The 20,550-nt window shown below is 39.6% G+C and overlaps 1 protein-coding gene across 1 annotated transcript in view; it reads right to left on the bottom strand.

The window, feature by feature from the left end:
- LOC103777032 (ankyrin repeat and sterile alpha motif domain-containing protein 1B-like) overlaps nucleotides 1-20,014 on the bottom strand; it is a gene marked incomplete at both ends in the record, with an annotated part of 27,523 nt that extends 7,509 nt beyond the window's left edge. Inside the window, 3 exons of the mRNA XM_008944569.1 lie at nucleotides 2,202-2,273; nucleotides 14,463-14,642; nucleotides 19,907-20,014. Coding sequence (XP_008942817.1) covers nucleotides 2,202-2,273; nucleotides 14,463-14,642; nucleotides 19,907-20,014 — 360 coding nt within the window. The remainder of the gene's footprint in view (nucleotides 1-2,201; nucleotides 2,274-14,462; nucleotides 14,643-19,906) is intronic.
- Between the last annotated feature and the right edge of the window lie 536 nt (nucleotides 20,015-20,550).

The following is a 20,550-nucleotide window of genomic DNA, read 5'->3' as shown; positions in this document are numbered from 1 at the left end:
TTTGTGAAAAAAAAGAAAAAAAAGGGGGGGGGGGTGGTAGTGGGGGGAAGAAAGGCTTTTAAACATCTAAATATTTTAATAAATCTGGGCCTAATATCTTTTACAGGAAGAAAAGGAGCTCCTCAGCTGACTGACTAGTCAGATGCTGAAATTCAGAGACTTAGGATACGTTGATGGCAATTAACTTCAGGTAAAACACAAAGTAGGAGTGTCTTTGACCTAGAGACTTGAAATGACAAATCTCAAATCTAGGGAAAAAATATTAATTACAAGTAGTTCTAAATCTGAGAAATGGGTATGGAACAATTTATGGATGATGTACTGAGATTCAGGACCTTCATAAGTACCTAAACCACCTTCAAGCAATACAGAAATCTTCATAAATTGCTGTGCAGGATCAACTATGATGTTTGATTTAATTTTTAAAAATAGAGATGATAGGAGAAGGATTTTCTGGTTTGAATATTTAATTTGCAATTATAAGAAATAATCAAACATTTAAGTGTATGTATTTTTTATGACACAATATATGTATGAAGATTTTTATCTCTCTGATGAGGTAGAAAGGCAAGAGATAATTTATTCCCCATCTAACTTTATAGCTCATCAGACAGCTGTGCAATTTATCACGTGGTTTTTGCTGAACTGCTTGTGTTTCAGTATTTTAACCTCCCCATCCCTTTAACCAGTGCTTTTCCTCTCTCTGGCCTCAGTTACCTTGAGAAAGATTTTTTGCTCCACATTTTGCAGATAAGGAATTTACAAATTCTTTCAAAAATGGTCTCAAGACAGGTGCCAGAGTGGTAAAGACTCAGTCCTTTTACAGTGACAATTTCTGACCATAAAGGTCATAGTCTTAACGACCACTATGCCATGCTCTTGCAATGCTTTGTAACCCTGAAAATGGGCAGATGTGCACTTCTTGGTGCTCTAGAAGGAGTCAGATGCTTGATGTCAAATGAGCTACAGAAAGGGATTACTGATATTAGGTAATTTTTCACAATTGTTGTACATTTGTCTATTCCATCCCATTCTCTGAGAACTGCATTTGACTCACATTAAAGACACCTGGATGCAGAGGCGGTCACAGGTAGAAGTAAGACAACTTCTATAAAATCTAGTGCCTCCCTCAACTTTTTATGAAAATGTCATTCAAAACTCTCCATGCTACAGGGAAAAAAAAAAATTAAAAAGGCCTAGTTTTGAGTGTCTGGAATGTAGTAATTTTTAACAAGGACCACATCTTATAACTTTTCACCTCTTAAAGCCTCATGCCTAGTTATGGTAAGGCATTGGTCACCATGACAACACTAAATTGGAGCACACAGAGATACAACGCTTCTGACTGAAAAATTAATTTTCTCCCTGTAAGAATTTTAAACGTTCTGTGGAACAGCCAAATCCTCATTATTTGCTTACATTTTAATTCTTAGAGTGAGAGAATTTTTTTAAAATCCTTATATCTTTGGCTTTTGAAATAATGGAAACATGTTCATGGCACACCTACATATTAAAAGCTTCTAAAACTCAGTAGCCAAAACCGCCCCCTCTGGCAGAAATGCTCCAAGGACGCAGTTAGATGACAGACATTAGGAGAAATCTACAGCTCCTCTGAAATCCTATGCTTGGTGTAATCTGAATGACTGGCTGTCGTCCTTACCATGCTGTAATACAGATCACCAGGTTTGCTCCTACATGCGCAGCAGATGTGCCTCTGTCACAAGAAGCGATGAAAATTCAGAGCACCATCAGCACTACCTCTAATTCCCCAAAAGTGCCTCTGCAAACATGTGTGCTTGTCAGCTAGGTAAAACCTATAGATTTACACAGAAAGAGCAGCACAACACATTGTGGGGGTGAAACTGTGCAAATCGAGCTGTTTACACGGTTTCTCGCCTTGGAAAAGTGAGCAAACAAAAACATCAGGAACAGAAGTCAAAGCTCCTCCTGAGCAAGACTGCTGCTGGCAATCCCCCTGTGTCCTGTAGGTACATCATACAGCCAACATATGTATCATCGTACAGCTGACATGCTAACCACACGGCACGATACATGAAGGCGCGCACACATAATCCCAAAAAAGGGCGGACAAGTTACAAACTTTTTTATCATTTCAGCGACATGACACCCGTAGATAACACCACGGCAACAGACTGTACATCCATAGAGTGACAACATAGCCATTTATCACTGTATCTTACATTATGAACCTGATGAATCGATGAGAAAGGATATCCTGCATTCTGGTTGGTCCAGATCTCACAGACAGAGGACTGCTGATATAAACAGAAAACTACATCTCATCTTGTAAATATTAATGCACCGTAACTGCCAAAAGGCAAGAATAATTAAGAAAAGGCTTGCAATAACATTAAAGAACGAAGTAAAGCAGCTGTTATAAATAATTTTTTATTTATTTGCTGACAAAATATTTTTTGACTCATTGGAAGGAAACACAGCTTATTCAGAGACTTTAGAAGAGGTTTCAAACTGTGAGTACAAGAAAACAGTTTATTCAGAAGCGCTCGTGATGTAAAGACAAAGTAATATAGACATAAGCGGAAAATGCAGAGAACAGAAGAAATATCGGTTACTTTCAGTTTTTGGCAGGGAAGGAGTCTGAAGGCAACATCCCAATTAAGTTTTGAGATTTGAATCTCTCTCTGTGGGAGACTTTCACAGGGAGAGAGGAAGGGAAAAATCTAACAATACAGCCAACAGGAAAAATATGTTTTCTTTGTAACAGCTACCAGAAAAGAATGCACTGCAATTAAATGAAGCAACTGCCCGCCATCTCCTTCCAACAACAGTTCCTTTGCATATAAAGATACAGATGATATTACCTTTGGTATTGACCATGACCCTGCTGTGTAAATGAAAGGCTTCAGTTCTACTTTCTACGTTATTGTATAGATGGTCTGTCGTAGCAAAGTAAGCATTCTGTAGCATCTCTAGCAAAAGCAACAAAACTGGGCAAGCAAAGCATTTGCCAGCATCTTTTACATATTTCCTTGTTTGGACACTCATCAAGAAAGCATCTGTGACACCTCAGCAAAAGCTAAGATAACATTTTACAGTAGCCAGGCAACTAAAACAAAGCATCAGATGTAGGATCTGCCCACAGTATCTTCAGCAGGCAGTAACAACGTGCAATAAACACACATTACAAAAATGCAACTGCAGCATCCAGAGTAGACAGCAATTAATATATCAGTAATTTAACAACAGCAAGAATATGCATTGCTGGTTCTTGTCAGCAGCAGGAGCAGTAATTTAACATGAATGCTCAAAAGAACCCAAAGAAGTGCAACTCTTAGAAATATGGTTCTTGCTCTTACCTTTTGTAGCCTGAGACCTGTCTGCCTGCTTGGTGACAGACTAGGTTATCAATCCTGGTTACTGTCAGGGCAGGCTGGAGTCCTCTGGACTGACTACCGAGCACTGCCAGACAGGCTGGTGGCTGTCTAATGTTGTAAATTGTTCTTTATTTCCTTCCTGATCTAAAACGCATGCATACACATCCCTTCCTCCAGCTTCAGTACTTAAGTAATTCTTCAGTAATTCTTCAGCTTTCCCAGATCTGGTTAACTTCTTCTCCTTCATCTTGTTTTCACAGTTATTTGCTTCTCCTTCGTGATATGCAGGCCACAATAGTTTGATATCATTAGCTAATAAAAACTTCTGCTTTGGTTCACTCTCCTACCTCTGCAACTTGCTACAAAACAGTTCTCCTCCATGTGGCAAACATACTCACAGTGCAAGGCCAGTAGCAAACACTGCCCCAGATACTTCTGCTGTGACATTATTAGGATATTGCACTGGTTGGCAGTAACGACCTGGGTTTTTTTTTCTGTTTGTCCAACAAACTGACTTCTGGCCATGCTCATCATTGTGATGACTACATTTGTTTGTCTGAAGAGATTCCTGAATGGGAACCCGTGGCAGGAGATTGTGCCTCCGCTTTGCAAAAGAAAAGTAAAAAAGAAGGTAATTCCATGCCAGGTGCATCACCCTCAAGCATCTGGTAATCAAGAAAACATACTGCAGTGGTATCTGGACAGACTTGCTGAGGTCCTGAACAGAGTAAGGTAAGGCAGCATGGTACCATATGCTAGCGGACATCTTATCTCTCCCCAGCACTGGCATGGGGTTGTCATGATGCTGTCATATTGTACAGCTGGTTCTCACCACCTTGCTATTCTGGATATAAAGGTGTATCCTTAAATCCTGCCTCTCCCAAGGACTTGCCTTCAGGGAGTGGTGTGGTGTCTTGGCCTGATCAGGTGAGAGCAGGGGACAGTCCCTGCAGAGCAGAGGTACATGGGGCCCTCCTGGCAGAGCTGCTGCCCTGACACAGTGATGCTGCAGTAGTGGCCCTGCTGTGCTGCAGCATCCAAATGGACCAGGTACATCTACCAGCTGCTTTGGTGCAAACTAAGGAATAGGTGTCATGACACTGCAGTAAGTGTGTATGCAAGCTTTAAGTTGCTCCATTTAAAAAAGTGCTGATGGTACCCACTTTGCCCCTCCCTCCCCAGCTCATCTTCTCCCTCTTTCACAGGTTAAAGCAGTAAAAGATAGGCTGCCTTCAACCCTTTTTATAAACAAAGGGAAACCCTTATTATTATTTTTAATTCTCTGGAGAAAGAAGGGCAAATAAAAGCGGATGCTTGCAGCATTCACTTGGAAGAGACAAATTCTGGGTCCAGGTCTCTGCTCTAAGGAGTGTGCAAGTGAACTGCCCCCACCATACAGACCTACCTCCCAAATTAAAGGTTTGGAGGATCTAGGCATAAACTAAATCATCTTTAAACACATGTGACTTGATTTATTAAATCAATAATAAATCAAGCAGATCAGCAGAGACAGAGAATTTCCCATGACTATATGAATGTCCAGTCAGAAGGGCAGGAGTGCAGAACTCATTACTCAGTACTGCACACATTAACATTTGAATGACTAAGGTACTGAAATGCAGCACAGAAGGAACATTAATATTATGAAAGGTAATGAAATCAAATTCAGAAGCTAACCTTTTCCTTGCACCACTGGAAAAATATTTAGGATTTACTATGCACATATTTATGTCTTCCAAGTGCTGAAATTTTAAAATGAATTATGAAATCCCCAGGAGAAGCACTTAAAGTTGCATATCCTTGTGCAAGAGGAAGGAATCAAGTAAAGGAAAACGGTTAAGTGATATCTGAGGCCAGAAAATAGCAGGTAGGAGGGAGACTTGGTGTTAGGCTTCTAACACTCATAATTTTCAGCTCCCAAAACTTATTCCCTCATAAGGAAGGAAAAGAATTGAATCTGTGCATGCACTTCCACCACAGTAAACACAAATACACTTGGGCGCTTAATACCACTAACACAGAGGTTCTATGAAAAAAGTGAGTTCAACAAAGAACATTTTCCTAAGTAATGTGGTAAAGGAGAACAAAAAAAAAATACCTTTGGCTATTGCTAATGTATGAAACATGGGCTTATCTCATCCTTCCCAAAAGATAAAAGCATACAAGTTGCATCACAAAATGCTGCTATCATGATGTCATTTTTATGACAGCTATAGATGTCCAGTGCATAAGATTTCCCTGTCTAGTCAATGTGGGACACAACTCTAATGGGCAAGAGGGGCAGAGGAAAGAGGAAAGGGAATGGTCTGCTCTCCACAGTTCCTGCCATCTGCATTCCATGATACAAGTGGCTGGGGAATGGTGTGAGAGGTAGGGAAATGAGGCTCTGTATTAGCCTCTCTCCATTCATCCAACTCCTTTCCCTTCGTAGCAGTTGCAGTTCTGATACGGTCTGCTAATCACTTTGTGACTATCTTTTAAAAGAATTAAAGACATTTTAATTTCTCCTATTTAACTTAACCTGCTTTATTTCCAGAAAAGACATTCACATAAGAAATAAGATATTTCTTATTTTTCTTGCTAACTACTTCTATGATAGAACACAATAGGGCCTAAATACTTCAGACACTTGTTGTAAAGTCAGTAAAGCCAAGCATGTTACAAAGTGTTTGCACATTTGCAACTGCTTCAAGTCTAACTACTCAAATATTTACTGGGAAAAAGTATAGGACAGCATATACATGGGTGTTCAATGTTGAGGGTTATGTTGGAGATAGGGTTTCAAAAGGTGAACAAAACTACCTAAACTTACTTTAGGTGTCCTTTCTATAGACAGGGAAGACTTGGTTGATAAGGTGAAGAGAGAAAGTAACTGTACTGAAAGTGATTAAAGACCAGTAAGATTGATCATGAAAATTATATAGTTTCTGAGAAGAAAGGAGGAAAGCAACAGAAAAGAATACCTGGACAGCATAGGCAGAAGGAACAGGAGCTGGGTGGAAGGCAGTCCTGATATATTCAGCACAGCTTAACAAACATCATTCAATGGCACTTTACAAGATGTCACAGACTTAACTAAACTAGGAGGAATTATCCTCGGAAAGCCATAGAAAATAATGAAAGGACCAAAGAAGGGCTAAAACAATATTTAATTTGGGGGAAAAGGAAGATTAGCAAAGTTATAGCCAGCCTCAAGGCAGGGATCAGAAAGTTACTAGAAAAGTTGTTTAAAAATCCAGTCACCATCCCTTGATCCTCATGGCCTACAAGGACTTTTGATATTGCTCCTGGCCACCTGAAATAAAGACTTAGGAATATGTGTACGTATGTGAGTGTATCTATAACTATGTATATATTATTGAGGATAACAAAGAAAAAGCATAATAATGCCTGACAGAGCTTCTATGGGCCAAGAAAAATTTAAGATGTTTATAATGAAGTTGCTTAGTATGAATTATCTCTCATCAAATTTACTTCCTTTGTTGGAAAACTGGCTGACTAGATCAGCAGCAGCAAGGAGAGGCCCAGCAGGATGTGGACATTGAGGGCTCTAGCCCTTGACCATGCCTGTGGCCCTTTACAGAATCTCCCTCTGTAAAAAAAGGAGGAGGTATTTAATAAACGTAGCATCTTGTAACACATAGGAAGGAACTTCTGTGCCATATGGTTTAGCTGCCAGTGAGGTCTCATCCAGTTTTAGCCACTGTACTTCAAGGAGGACGGAGGCACAATGAGAGGATCCAGGAGAGAGTAGTAACAAACAGAATTCTAGAAAACACCAGGGCATTGCCCTGGTTAGGTGAACACGGACCCCCAATGGTCTGTTCAGCCCTGAGCTGGTCAGAGAAGTTTGTTGGTGACTCCTGATCTTCTGCTGCCTTCTCCACCTCTCCCTGGCAAGACTCACTCTCTCTTGCACTTCCACATTGTGAAGCTGGCACACAGGGAGAAGAGGAGCTGCCAAACAACCTCCAGGCTTATTCCCCCACCACCTCTCCCTCTGTCTCTCACTGCAGTACTGAGCCCCAGGAAATCACTCCCATCTCTTGGTGCTGCAGCTCCAGTGAGGCACAGAGGAAAGGAAACAGCAGCAATCCCTGCTCCCTCTGATGCATGTTATCTAGCAGTAATGTGACAACTCTAATGCAATCTAGCTCCAGAAATGAGCAGAATTTTGGATCAAACCCCAGAAAATCACTCTTGGCATGGTGAACAATCTTTAAAGGTGCAACAGATGAAAGAAACAAATGAAAATCATATGAATGGGGCTGTCTGGCCCCTTTTGTAATTGCCACTCCAAATGTTTTTGGGTGATGGGAGAGCAGTTGTACCATCTCAATAGATGTTGCTTCCTTGAGTGTTCACAGAGCTCTGGTGAGAGCTTGTCTTACTGGCAGGAATAATCGCAGATCTTCTTTCAAAAGCAAGATCTTCAGAAATGGAGAGTGAAATCTGAAATCAGTATTTCTTTTGGAGAAGCAGACCTTAGAAATAACACTTCTTATTAGACTAAGTATCTGTGTTTTGCATTGGTGTATTTCTTCTGCTTCGCCTGAAAATACTTTACATGAAGATTTCCAGAAAACCACCAGCCGTTTTGGACTGACTTTCTTGCAGGTAGGCAGTGGGTGACAGGTATGAACAGGAACACCATAATCCAGGCCAGTGCACCCAGTGTGGTTTCACAAGAAGGTGCATGCCATGGCCAGAACTCCCCAAGAAAGGAGATGGCTGGCCCAGGACCACAGCAAGCCTGCAGAAGACTGCTACATCCAACCCATGGCAGGGTGAGAAGCAAAGCCTCCTCACGCGCCAGGGTTGGTGCTCTAGGTCCCACACATATCCTCCTCCTGCTCCATATAAGACCATGCTTTGCACATTTTTCTCTGATGAGACAAGACTAATAACACAGTTGTACTTCCCTCTCAACCAGCTGACACCCTCTTCATGCAATAGCAATCTTCTCTGATAGGCAGGCAGTTTTCATTTCATTTCTATCCAGCAAACCAGGAGTTGGGTTCCTGCTGGGGGGTACCGACTGCAGGTCTTCCCAGTAGTTTCCTAAGACTACGGTTGCCCTGCCAAGCTCCTGGACCTACAGTTTTATACCTGTAGCTCTGGCCCCAAAATCTGGGGTGAGCAGCCAAGTTTCTTCTGATTGATCACCCTTCTGCTGGTGGTCCCCAGACTTTTAGCTTTTCATAGAGGGTACAAACTTCTGGACAAATACTACCAATAAATTTTATGAGACTCTGGTCCCTGAACATTCTAGCCAAACATTTTAGGTATCTCCATTTTACCAAAAAAAAAAAAAAAACAAACGTCTCTTTCAGAAGAGTGTGCTAAAAGTATTTTTTTTTCCGGCAGCTTACAAGTGTAAATTTTAGATATCAAAATTCAGCTTTGAAATATTCAGGTTTTCAATGACAATTGTTTGGCAGTAGAAACTACCTTGTCTTCTCCATTTTTTCATATAATCATCCCCTATTTTTCATATAATCTTTCTAGTGTAAAGCTTCTGGCTCACAAGACTGAGTGTGAAAAACAGTAAATTAATAAAGAACATCCGTCCCCATCTTGAAAGAACATCTGTCCCCTTCTTGGTGTAGTATTTATTGCTCCAGTTTGGATCATTAATACCAAATATAGAAGTGGCTTCCTTAATTCCATATGCTGAAGCAGCATGTAGGTATGATCCACATCCCACAAATTAATTTCTAAAATGCTAGCTTCTGTGGCATTCTTGAAAAAAATTGTCTCTTTCTATTCAGGCAGAAATTACTTAGATTTTTCATAATATTTTTATCAGTTTACTTATCCATTGAATACCTTTGAATATTGTCCCATGAATACTCAAGGGACTTACAGTTGAAAGTCTGCTGAAATTTACTGTTCAAGACACAGACCTCTATGGCATTAATATCTATCTGAATTAAAAAGACAACTGTCAGTAATATCTATACCATGCAATAAAAATAGATTCAGTTAAGCCTTTTTCTTTTGATGTTAGATTGAAGGTCTTAAGACTTCAGTCTTCTTGCCATATTAAAAATAAAATGCACCTAAAAATACGAACCTTAGAGCATTTTGCTTGGATTTTACATGCTTGTCTTTAAAAAAGCTGTCTATTCATCCTCACAACATATACTATTTTATGTTTATATAAAATAGAAGTAAGAAACCTTAGAAATAACAACAGAATGAAATAATGTATTCAAATATATTTTTGTATTTATTGTGTTTTCAACCTACTAGTAAAGAATTCTGCCATTTCACCAGTAATTTCAACCTTTGATAAAATCCATTCTTCATTGCTTCTTAGACTATTCTCATCCTATACATTAATATTCTCCTGGGTGTATTTTCCTCCATTTACCATAATCATTAAATCCTTTCAAATCAGAGAAAGAGACAGGAAAACAAAGAGGAAACGAGGAAATCAAAGAAAGTCGTATTGCAGTTAAAAGTTAAAAAAATGAAGGTAGGCCTTATGAGACAGAAGCTTTATTTTTGGCTCCTTCAAACTTTCAGTGTCATTTTAGCTAAACTGAAACAATGTTGTTCCTCGGTTTTCTTAGCTGTAAAGTGAAAAACATAATTTTAAAGCACATAGTCCCACAGCACACCAGAAATACAAACACATTCGTATCTGTGAAGTATTTGGAAGATGACATTGAGTTGAAGGTATTATTTCAGAAAGCAGAAAAATTATTTCACAATTTTCCTATAAACCTGCCTTCACAAATTCTGTGTCTTGCTTTCATTACACTTTTCCTCTATTGTAGATAAAGGATCTCTGGTACTAACTCCATTTAAATGTCTGTCTCCTGCATATCAATCCTAATCCTGCAATGAATTATTGTCTCTCACAAAATAATGTTACATGCCAGAATCTCACAATCAGGGCAGCTTTATTTCCAATTTACGACTCAGTCAAAAAAAAAAAAAAAAGGAGCCCTCAGACCATGGGACCAAAGAACCCAGAAAGGCTTTCAAAATTAAGTTTGGGTTCAGCATCTCTGGAGAAGAACACCTGCCAGCCTTTGTGAATAATTTTTCCAACTCTCTGAGATCTTAAAGGATTCTCTTCCTTCCATCACAGCCCACTGAGGTGCTCCCCATATGAGCCATGACTAGGTTTATCCTACCAGAAAGCTCCCTCTGACTCATTATCCGCTTTCTCTCCCAGAGGCAGACACAGCCTGGAGCTTTCCCCAGAGCTCTGAAGAGGCACCCGCCCACTGCCTCCTGAAATGACAGACCTCTCCCATCTCGGGGGGCGCAGCAGGTTCAGCCCTGTGGGGAGAGTGTGCGTCAGCATCAGGGTGATGCCTGACCCAGATCTGCTTCTGCAAGGAGTGGCATGATGAGCAGAGGTGCTCCCTGAACCTCCCTGACATTTTAATTGGTGTATTTTAAATGAATTTGGCTATGCTTCCTTTTAATCTCCAAAGCTCCTCCCTGCAAACACATATGTCCCCACGCCATGACTTCAGGGGTGAAGAGCCCAATCCCTTCAATGGGATTCCTCCTGTTGAGTTTGTTTCCAAAGTCCATAGGCTTTGCCTGAATTACTTCAGTTCTATTTTAAAGGTTTAGGCAATCTTAAAACAACTTCAGGTGTTTAATACCACATTAATTTGATCATATTAATTTACAGTTTGCAGGTTCAGAATCCAACATCCACAGTCAAAGATGACTCAGACTACACAATCCTTTTTCTATTTTTTCTTTTTCCCTTTTTTTTTTAAAAAATAAAAAACACAAACAAAAAACCAAACCATCTCACAACCTTCTGTACTACCTTTTTGGCAGTTGTGATTTATCCAACCAGATGCCAAAGATCTTCAAAGTTGGACAACCAACTGGAGAGTTGGATGACCAAACCTATTCCAGTGGGGGATCTAAACTGGTTAGACTCATTGTTTGTATTAGGATTTTCCCCTCTTAGGTGGCAAACAGTCTGCTAGGAAACAGTGAATGAAGGTACATGCTGGCGTTAAGACAAAACCACCCACATTTAGTAAATTTAAATCAGTACTTCCTCCAGGAAACAAAGTGTTGTATTACTTACAAGCAGATTTGATGATGGTTTAGAGAACTGTTTAAACTCATTAATTAGATTAAAGGAAAACAGATTTAAATTGATGTGCTCATTGTTTTAACAAACTCTGGTTGATATCTGAAGATCAACATGCCTGATGATTCCCATGTGAAAACATGGGCCATAGTAAAGATAGAAACATCAGATACCATTTCCTCAAAAAATCTTCAGATTTTAGATTTTAAACTGAGGCTAAAAATAGTCTTACCCTTACATTTCCAAAATAAAATCAAGTTCATGAAATCAGTACCATGAATAGGCTCTCAATACTGTGCTGTCCTCTCTCTTTTTAAGGCCATAAAAATACCCATTATTCTCATTGTCAAGAACACACCTTTTGAAAAAAAATCACAGCATCAAAGCCGTCTTTATGTGCACCCATTGACTATAGCACCCAGTAACCATGCACATTCATACAGCCACATGCAAACAGCCTTGCAAAGAAAGGGTTAAGAAAACATCCTCAAAGCTATTCCAATAAACCCGCTAGATAATTCAGTTTGTGAGAAGTATTCTAGCTGGAACGATGGACTGGTATCATCCCAGAAGTTGTTGTTGATCTGATATAAGCCAAAGGAACCTGCAAGCTGCAAGGAGGAACATGCTATATTAAAAAAAAAAAAAAAAAAAAAAAAAAAAAAAAAAGAAAAAGGAGCAGAAGGCTCATGTTAAGCATCAGTTGGATCTCCTTTATTTTCCAGAAACAATTATTTTATCTTTAATTTCAAAGCAGCTGTGGGGCAAATGACTGGAGGAAATGTAGATGATTTTATCAAAGCACCTATTGCAAAAAAAAATAAAATAAAAAAAAAAAAAAATCTATTTTTGGGCTAGAATGCTTGAAGAAATCCCTGATTAGCCTCTTAATGGGGTGAGTCCAATTTAGTGAGAATGATCACCAGAGGGAGTCATTGACTTTCCCATTAAAGTCAAAGGGAATTTTACATACATCAAGAGTGCACAATTTGGGGGCAGAGCCGAGAAAGACTCCAAACAGATTCAAGTTCAGGGACTAACACAAAACACTGTTTTATGGATTTAATCTGAATCTATTTTCCCCTTTGGAGTCCCAGAGGATGACTGCTATATTCCATGGTGAAAGTTAGAGAGAAGGCACTGAAGTCATTCATTCAGTGGGTACACATTCCCACCAAGGAAAAAAACCAAAACAAAATAAAAAAGTCCCAACAAACAAAAAGCCCACAAAAACATCTGAGCAGTTAATTGGTTTTAAAGTGTTTTGGACTGGTGTAAGTGCTAACTGCTCAGTATTCTCTTTGGATATGCAACATATCACAGTCCTTCTGGAAAAGCAGTTTTTAACAGCCCAAAGAAAATCTCCAGGTGCCATATATGAGAGCGTGTCATACCTCTTGGGAATACCAGGACTTCAACAGCAAAAAAGTGAAAAGAAGACAGGAAGAGTTGCTAATATGGGTTTATTTTGAGTTGTTTTGTGCTTGGTGTTTTTCTTATTCACTGTTAGTGACTAAAAGAGGAAGTGAGAATAGGGATTTGTGAACCAAGTGATAAAATAAACTAAGTAGATGAACCAGTGTACTGAGCCATGGGTAAATGTGTATTTCATGCTCAAATACCTAAATTTCATGACCTTCAAAGAAACAGTTTAATCATAGGAACTGGGCTTTTCCTTGCTGGACTTCAGCTCAACATTCTTCTTGCCATGAAAGCCCAACAGATTTTGGCTTGAAAACAAGCTCATTCGCTAGGTAAGTTTCCCCTTAATTCTGTACAATAAGATTATATAGCAGAAAATTAGGAGATAAAAAAAAGGCAAGAAAACAGCCCCATCTAACCAAATGCAATTTCACTTCCCTAGAAATGACCTCTGAATAAATGGAATTCAATTTGTTTCTGTGTTTCCAGGTAATGGCAGCACCTTGTTCTGCTTGTTTATTTTATTACTTCTTGAAATGAACTGATGTCCATGAATTTACTAATGTCATGAATGTTCATGAAATTAGCTGAGACACTGCAGGTTAACCATAACGCACTTATTTGCATAGTTGTTTCTATTTTGAGGCTGAATTTCGGATAGAGACTCTGTACTGTGCAATGGCAGGCGAAGAAGTGCTGGGAAGCCTCATGCAGGGCAGCATGCAGCAACCTGCTACTTCACAGAGTGAGTCGCTCCGGGAACCACACTGGCTGCCCATCTGCTTCTGATGGCAAATCAAAGCCCTGTTTGCAACATGCACTGCAAAGGACAGCATGGCTTAAGACCTGGCTGTCTTTCATTGTATGTACACCAATAACCAGATGAGTTCTTCCTAAAGCATTTTGGTCAACAGGCTGTCCAAGCTTAAATTTACTGCCCTTTAGAATGGTACAAGACATCACTCTGGTCAACATATGCAGTGTAAAATTATCACTACTCTTCCTGTGACTGGTTGGAAAAATTTAGACATGGAGGCTACTTTGACTTTCTTTCATGAAGGATTTGATTGAACATCCACTTCAGTCTAGTGCTGTTGTGATGCTCAAATGAGTTGTTGCACAGCTAAATCTTTTTTGAAACACTCAAGATATATGCCCAGATCACAAAATTTAGTAGAATGCTGACAGTCTCCATTAATAAATGCAGAAATCACCACTCCCCACGTCCTCTGCTTCTGGCAGTGATCTGATGTCAGCTTATTTTTATCTAGGTTTCTCAGAAATTGAGGAATCTTCACCTTCTCAGAGAAATGAGAGGTCCAGCCAGTGCCCATGGGAGTCTGCATGCTCTGGTGCACGGAAGGCACCTTCATCTCAGCCCCCAGGCACCAAAACAACCCCCAAAACTCTACCTCTCAGGAGAACCAGCACACCAATTTACACTATTTGAAATATAGAGAACTGGAATAGACAGCTCGGAAAAATTGTCAGTCTTTGTAATTTACAATTTAGCCTTCTTGTATGACCCATAGCTATGATTAGGATTAGTCCTGTAACCAACTGCAGCAAGACACAGCTTTTTAATGGCATCGTTTTAACCCTACCTGTGCCATCTGCCTTTCCAGCTTTGACCGGGGGATATCATCAAAATAGTTTTCATTTCTTCTCCTCCTTGCATCGCCCTGCATGATAATGTGGGGAACGTCCAGGGAGCCACCAGTAGTGAAAGTGCTTTGACTGAGTGATGGAGACAACTGAGGAGGAGTGTGGTTACCACTGGGTTCCTGGAGAGAGAGAAGAATAATTCCACATAAGAAGAACAACATATTGCTAACTTCAAACCATATGTTCAAAAGTGTATTTGAATTATTCATACTAAGAAAAATAAGAAACAATTCCTGAAGTAGAGGAGAGCAGAGAGTTACATCTGAGGTTTGCCACCTAGGGTGCAGAGCCCACATGGAAGGAAAAATAATTCAATATTTACCTGAACTAGTGGCAAATTCCCTCTCCAAAACCTCTTTGTGTAACACATATTCCCTTCTAGGACTGCTAGAGAGATAAAACAGCAAGTTACTTCCTGTCAAGGCCCAAATAAAGTAATGATTCAGGACTAGCTATTTGTCAGATGAAATACATTTTCACCACTTCTGAGCAGCCACTCTGAGCAGTGAAAGTGATTTGAAAGTGATTTGAACTCTAGCAACATCACTTGCTGGAAAAAAGAAAATAATGAACATTTATAAAATACAGACACTTTGTTTGCAATTTTTTAGGTCTTGCAGAACATCTGTTTAACCTGAAGTACTGGATATTAGAAGCAACCTAAATAACAATTCCTAGAATGCATGAAAGCATCAAAGTACAAATATATTAGTAGGATTTTCTTGTAATCTGTGCTGAGCTGTAAACTTGCATCAGTCAGTGTGCAAAAACACGTCCTCATGACCATCCATTTTAGAGGCATCTGTCACCACACTGCTCACAGACAGACACCGTATGTATGTTTGGAGACACCTATTCTCCTACACATCACATCACTTCTTCAAACACCAATTCCAAACACTGGTGCCCAGCTCCATTGTTCCACACTGTCCTGGTGACTGCAACCAGCAGGAGCAGAACTACAGTGTGCTGGCCAGCCAGTCTGCACACATACCACTCTAGTGTGGACTGTAAAATGCTATCATAGCACCTGCATGAGGAAACATGTTCCTCTCTCATGATGTAGGTTACTGGGCTCAATTTCTTGGACACTAGAGATTTTTCTGATAGTAAGCTCTCTGGAGGCAGAAGGTACACAGGAGTGTGTTTGCACAGCGCAGACCTCGTCTAAATTACCTACTGCTGAAATACTCTATTTCAACATTGAACAACAGGAAGGAACCTGAAGAAATTAGAGGAAGCAAAGCCCTGCTTCAGTGTGCATGGAGGGTAAAAAACTCCTGCTTTTCATTTAAAGAATTAAAGAGGATATTTCATGCCTGAGTACACTGAAGTAAAACTAATTCTGAAAAGCGTCAAGATACTTTACTCCGTGCTGTTAAGAAACAAGATCTGGTGTAAGAAATCAGAGAGCTGTAATCTCTCCCAAATTGAAAGGATAGGTGCAATTCTTTATATGTGTTTAAGTGATAGTAACAACTGATGTTAATATTTGAAATGTAGGAGTCTAGGTGATATTATTCCTTGCAATCACAATAATGGGTTAGCATTTTCCATGTCAGTTGACTAAAATCAGGGAAGTATGGATGGTTAACTTTTAATCAGCTGGGATTTTTTGTTTGTTTTTCAATTCTCTAGTTTTCGTATGATCTGAGACAAGCACTTGACATTTCCTAGGGCAAAGAAAGGAGTGTTTTCCTCTTAGGAATAGTCTTTTTCCCTCCTTCACAAAAATCCACCTACATTTGGCCCAGTTAAAAGCTTCTGAAAAGCTGTAGTCTGCACAAGCTCAGAAGGTTTGGTGAGGTACAACCTCTAACACGTACCCTTCCTGGGCCCAACTCCGCCTATAGGGTGCACATGCCTCTGCCCTGAAAATAACCGGAGTACAGGGGCACCAAATGAGATCCTTTCTAAGGACTGCTACCTGCCACCCCAGCCATGCAGGTCACCTCTCTCTGCTCTGAATCATGATTCACTCACTGTTAAGAGACTGATAGGGCCATCAGCACATCAAAATGACAGATGACTGTACAATAGACATACACATTCCAGCTCTCATTGAGCTTTTCATATTTTATCAAACTGCATATAAAGAGAAAAATCAGTCAGAGATCTATATCAGAAGATTTCTGGCAAGGCAATACAGACAAGAATACAAAGTCAAGAAATAAAAGAATTATGGTGCTGCTACATTATGGAACACTATGTAATTGTATGGTTTTATGCTATTTTCTCAACGTTGTCCTTCACAGCACAGATGGATCCTCAACTGTGCAGCATGTTGTCATATGCTCAGTACTGTGTTATCATTAGTTATTGTATAGTCAGTACTTTATTCTCACCTCGTTTCGTGGCCCCAAACCCTTTCCCTAAACTCTATTCAAATTCTCCTCTGAAGATAGAATGACTAATACCATCATTTTCATGATGTTCATAAGTGCTTTACCAATGTCAAACAATTTATTTTCACCACACCCTGTGACTTCTGGCATTTTATAATCACCACTTTAGTGTAGGGGACCGGAGACACACAGACAAAGGTTAAAAAAATACCAGTCACTTCGGATGCCCAATTAGAACAGCTATTGGCTGATTTTCCAAGTGCCTGTATTCAAAACTCCTATTGATCTAATTTGCAGCACTGTGTGCTCAGCACTTGTCTAAATCAGACTCCAGACTCCAGTCAAACATGCAGAAGGTCAGTAACATACAATTAGTGACTGCTTATGAGACAATTACCTAAATAACTTAGCAAGTGTTATCCAAGGGCTCTGTGGCAAAAGCAAGTGTAAATTTGTATTTTCATAGCTACAGCTATGCCTTTAATCACGAGTCTCTCTCCCATTCTTCCTTCATTGCTCTTTCTCACTTCACACCACTTTGTCATTCTGTCAACAAATCCACAAACCAGGCATGGATGCCCAAGCAGGTCCTATCATGTGTTATGATGCACTGAGATGCTATGTCCTCAGCACTATGCTACTGTTAATCACCAGGTATTCATATCTTGTTTCTACCCTGTTGTAAATGCATGAATACATGCCCTGCAGGGACGCCTGATTGTGTATTTCACTACTGAAATCTGCTTCATCCCCACCTCTCAGTCCTACCAGTCAGGAAAAGCTGGAACCACACATGTTAGGGCTGGAAGGGAGCTTAAGGGACCATTCCCCAGGCTTCCCAGGTACACCTCATGCTCCACACGTTTGTCTAGCTAGTTTCTAAAACCAGAAATTCTCTCTAATGAATTGATTCTTGTATTAAAGTATCATTACTATTGTAACGCTTCTCCAAATTTTCACTCTTGTTCCTTCAGTTTAAATTCCAGCCTCCAGTGCTGACTGGGTGAGGAGAGGGAAAGATTATAACGCACTCAAAGAAGGAAAGCACGATTGCATTAGGTAACCTGAGATCCAGCATTTTCTAACTTTCAAGTCTATGACTCTGAAATCAAAATAACTTTTCCTTAGTATGCAGTTATTATGGGAATAACGTATTTCATTAATATTTTTAATGTTTGTTGCTTTTCCTCAGTATTTAACCATTTTTTCCTTTGAAATATTTTAAAAGCTAATATAAAAAGAGTTGAAAAAGATGAAGTCTTAGCCATACTTTAGTTGAGCTTGGGACCTTAAGGGCAGACTTTTTAAACAATAAACTATTTTTTTCTATAGATCTAGATCAACTTGATCTAGTGGAAGGTGTTCCTAACAATGGTAGGGAGGCTGGAACTAGATGACCTTTAAGGTCCTTTCCAACCCAAACCATTCTATGATTCTACATAAATCAGCCTTCTAATAGCAACAGACATCTTATTTAAAACAATTTTCAAGCTAAAAATTATTACAAACTACAGACGAAACACTATGTTCTCATTTTGAGTGAAATGGCATAGTAACAATTGATGGGAAAGAAAACCTTAATCCAAATTAATGTCCTTCTCTTTAGGATTCTCTGTGAAGACTCCAATACCACAAGATGATGAATGACATTTAGCACTTGCCTGCATCAGTAGCTACAGTGGTGGAACAGCAGACTACTTTTTATCATTTTGACTACAGATAGAGGACATCCAGTTTTCTCTTCTCTATTAACTGGAAATATACAGTCCTAACCTGTAGCATGGGCTGTGGAAACTTTCCCATCTGCTCATTCTCTAGTCCAGAGCAGTGCAAGTACTGAGCAAAAATATGCGACTTTCAAATGACTCCTCCTTTCCTGGGAGTGTTGTTAACACCTGCCATGCATCACGACTCGTTCACATTATATATAAAAAATAAAATACAAGAAAAATATCCACATTTGTGCAATGTGCCTTAGAGCGGGATGTTATAGACTTGTGAGACCTTTTTCAACATGGCATTAGGAATAGGTTGAATTTAGGGGGGGATCTAAAATATCTGTATGTGGCATCTGAGAATAAGCAGGGTGAAAACAGGCTGGTCACAAAATTGTAAGTGTATGTAAGAATAAGCCCTCATTCTGTCTGTCTTTATTTCTCTTTACACCAGGAAATTTAAGCTAGGAGCACAGACACTCTCTGACATTTGGAAATTTTGTCCCAAATGAAATTCCAGTCAGAAATGCAGCCCCACAAAAATAACCAGAACCAATGAAATACAAAAGGTGTGACCTAAAATATCAAAATAAGAAATGCTGATATGAACTCCCTTGGAGACAACACAGCAGGAAAGAGTTGTCAGACCACAACTCAATAAGGGTAACAGGCAGCAAGGAAGCAAAGGCATTAGATAAGAGAAAACAAGTGATGGAGGTGTAATGAGAGGAGACTAAATCTAGTGAAATGTGGAAAAAACCCAGGGACATTGTAACAAGGTTTCTGAAAAAGGGAACAGAAATAAAAATTAAAAACATGACAAAACTTTTGATACACAGCATAATAGCATTTGCCGCTCAACAATTTCAAGAGGGTCTCTTTAAAGAAAGCATAAAGCTTTGTCTGAAAAATAAGTGCAAGCATTTGAAAAAATGAAAGGAAAATAGTATGTTTCCTTCCTCAATATTGATTAGCTGAGCTGGGATTCCTGTGGGCAAATGCAAATGTGCAGCTTGTACACACCTGGTCCTGAGATAGTTTCTTGAGCAAAGAAGATAAGCTGGCACTTCTAAGATATTTCTTATCTCATCCTAAGATAGACTTTTGAAGCAGGTCAGATGAATCACCCTGTAAAAATGTCAGTTTATCTCTGCTGGGTGTACTGGGAGGTGCGACTGAGCAGGTCAGCCTAAGACATCTACACTGTAAACTTCTGAAGTAAAGTAAGCTGAATGCCACTCGAAGCAGTTGTTCTCATGTGAATGTTACGAAATGCTTGCTGACTCCTCAAGAAATGCAAAAAAAATTTTCATGGGAACTCACCCTGAGGGTTATTGACCGAGGTGGTTTCTGAGGAGGGTCTTCGTGAAGCCTATCTCCCAAAGATGCCAGAACGCGCTTCCGGTGGCCAATTAAGCTAATTTTTAAGACCTGAAATAATAACAAAAATACCTTGTTAAAAAGAACACATTGCAATCATTAAATGAAGATCCATTCAGAGCGAAGACATTTTCTCTTTAAACCTTTAACAAGTTAGTCCACTACACAGGCTAAGCAGAGAGAGAGCAGTGCCTCTGTCATTATCAGCCTGGATAATGAGAGGCGAGATGAAACAGAGGGAAAAAACCAACCCAAAACCCTGCAAAATGAAGGAACAAAAGCAGGTATAGAAAATGGGAAAAAAATAATAAAAAAAAAAGGCTCTAAAATGAGTAAGGAGGGAACAGGACAAGAAGGCAACAGAGTGGGAGCAAAAACAAGGGGGCCAGAGGGGGGACTGTAGAAGGTAGACTGTAGTGGTGCAGGCAAACAATGAGTGATGAGGATTAGAGTGATTCATGGGATTGATGAGGAAGAGAGTGAGGAACAGCCAGCAAATGCTTAGGGAGGGCAAGAAGGAAGAAAAAGAACTGCACAGTGAATAAATTAAACATTATCACTTTAAAATCTATTTACCATGCTTTTCA

This window comes from Merops nubicus, unplaced genomic scaffold, assembly GCF_000691845.1.
Source record: "Merops nubicus isolate BGI_N331 unplaced genomic scaffold, ASM69184v1 scaffold43587, whole genome shotgun sequence".
NCBI lineage: Eukaryota > Metazoa > Chordata > Aves > Coraciiformes > Meropidae > Merops > Merops nubicus.
This window is presented reverse-complemented; position numbering and strand designations above follow the sequence as displayed.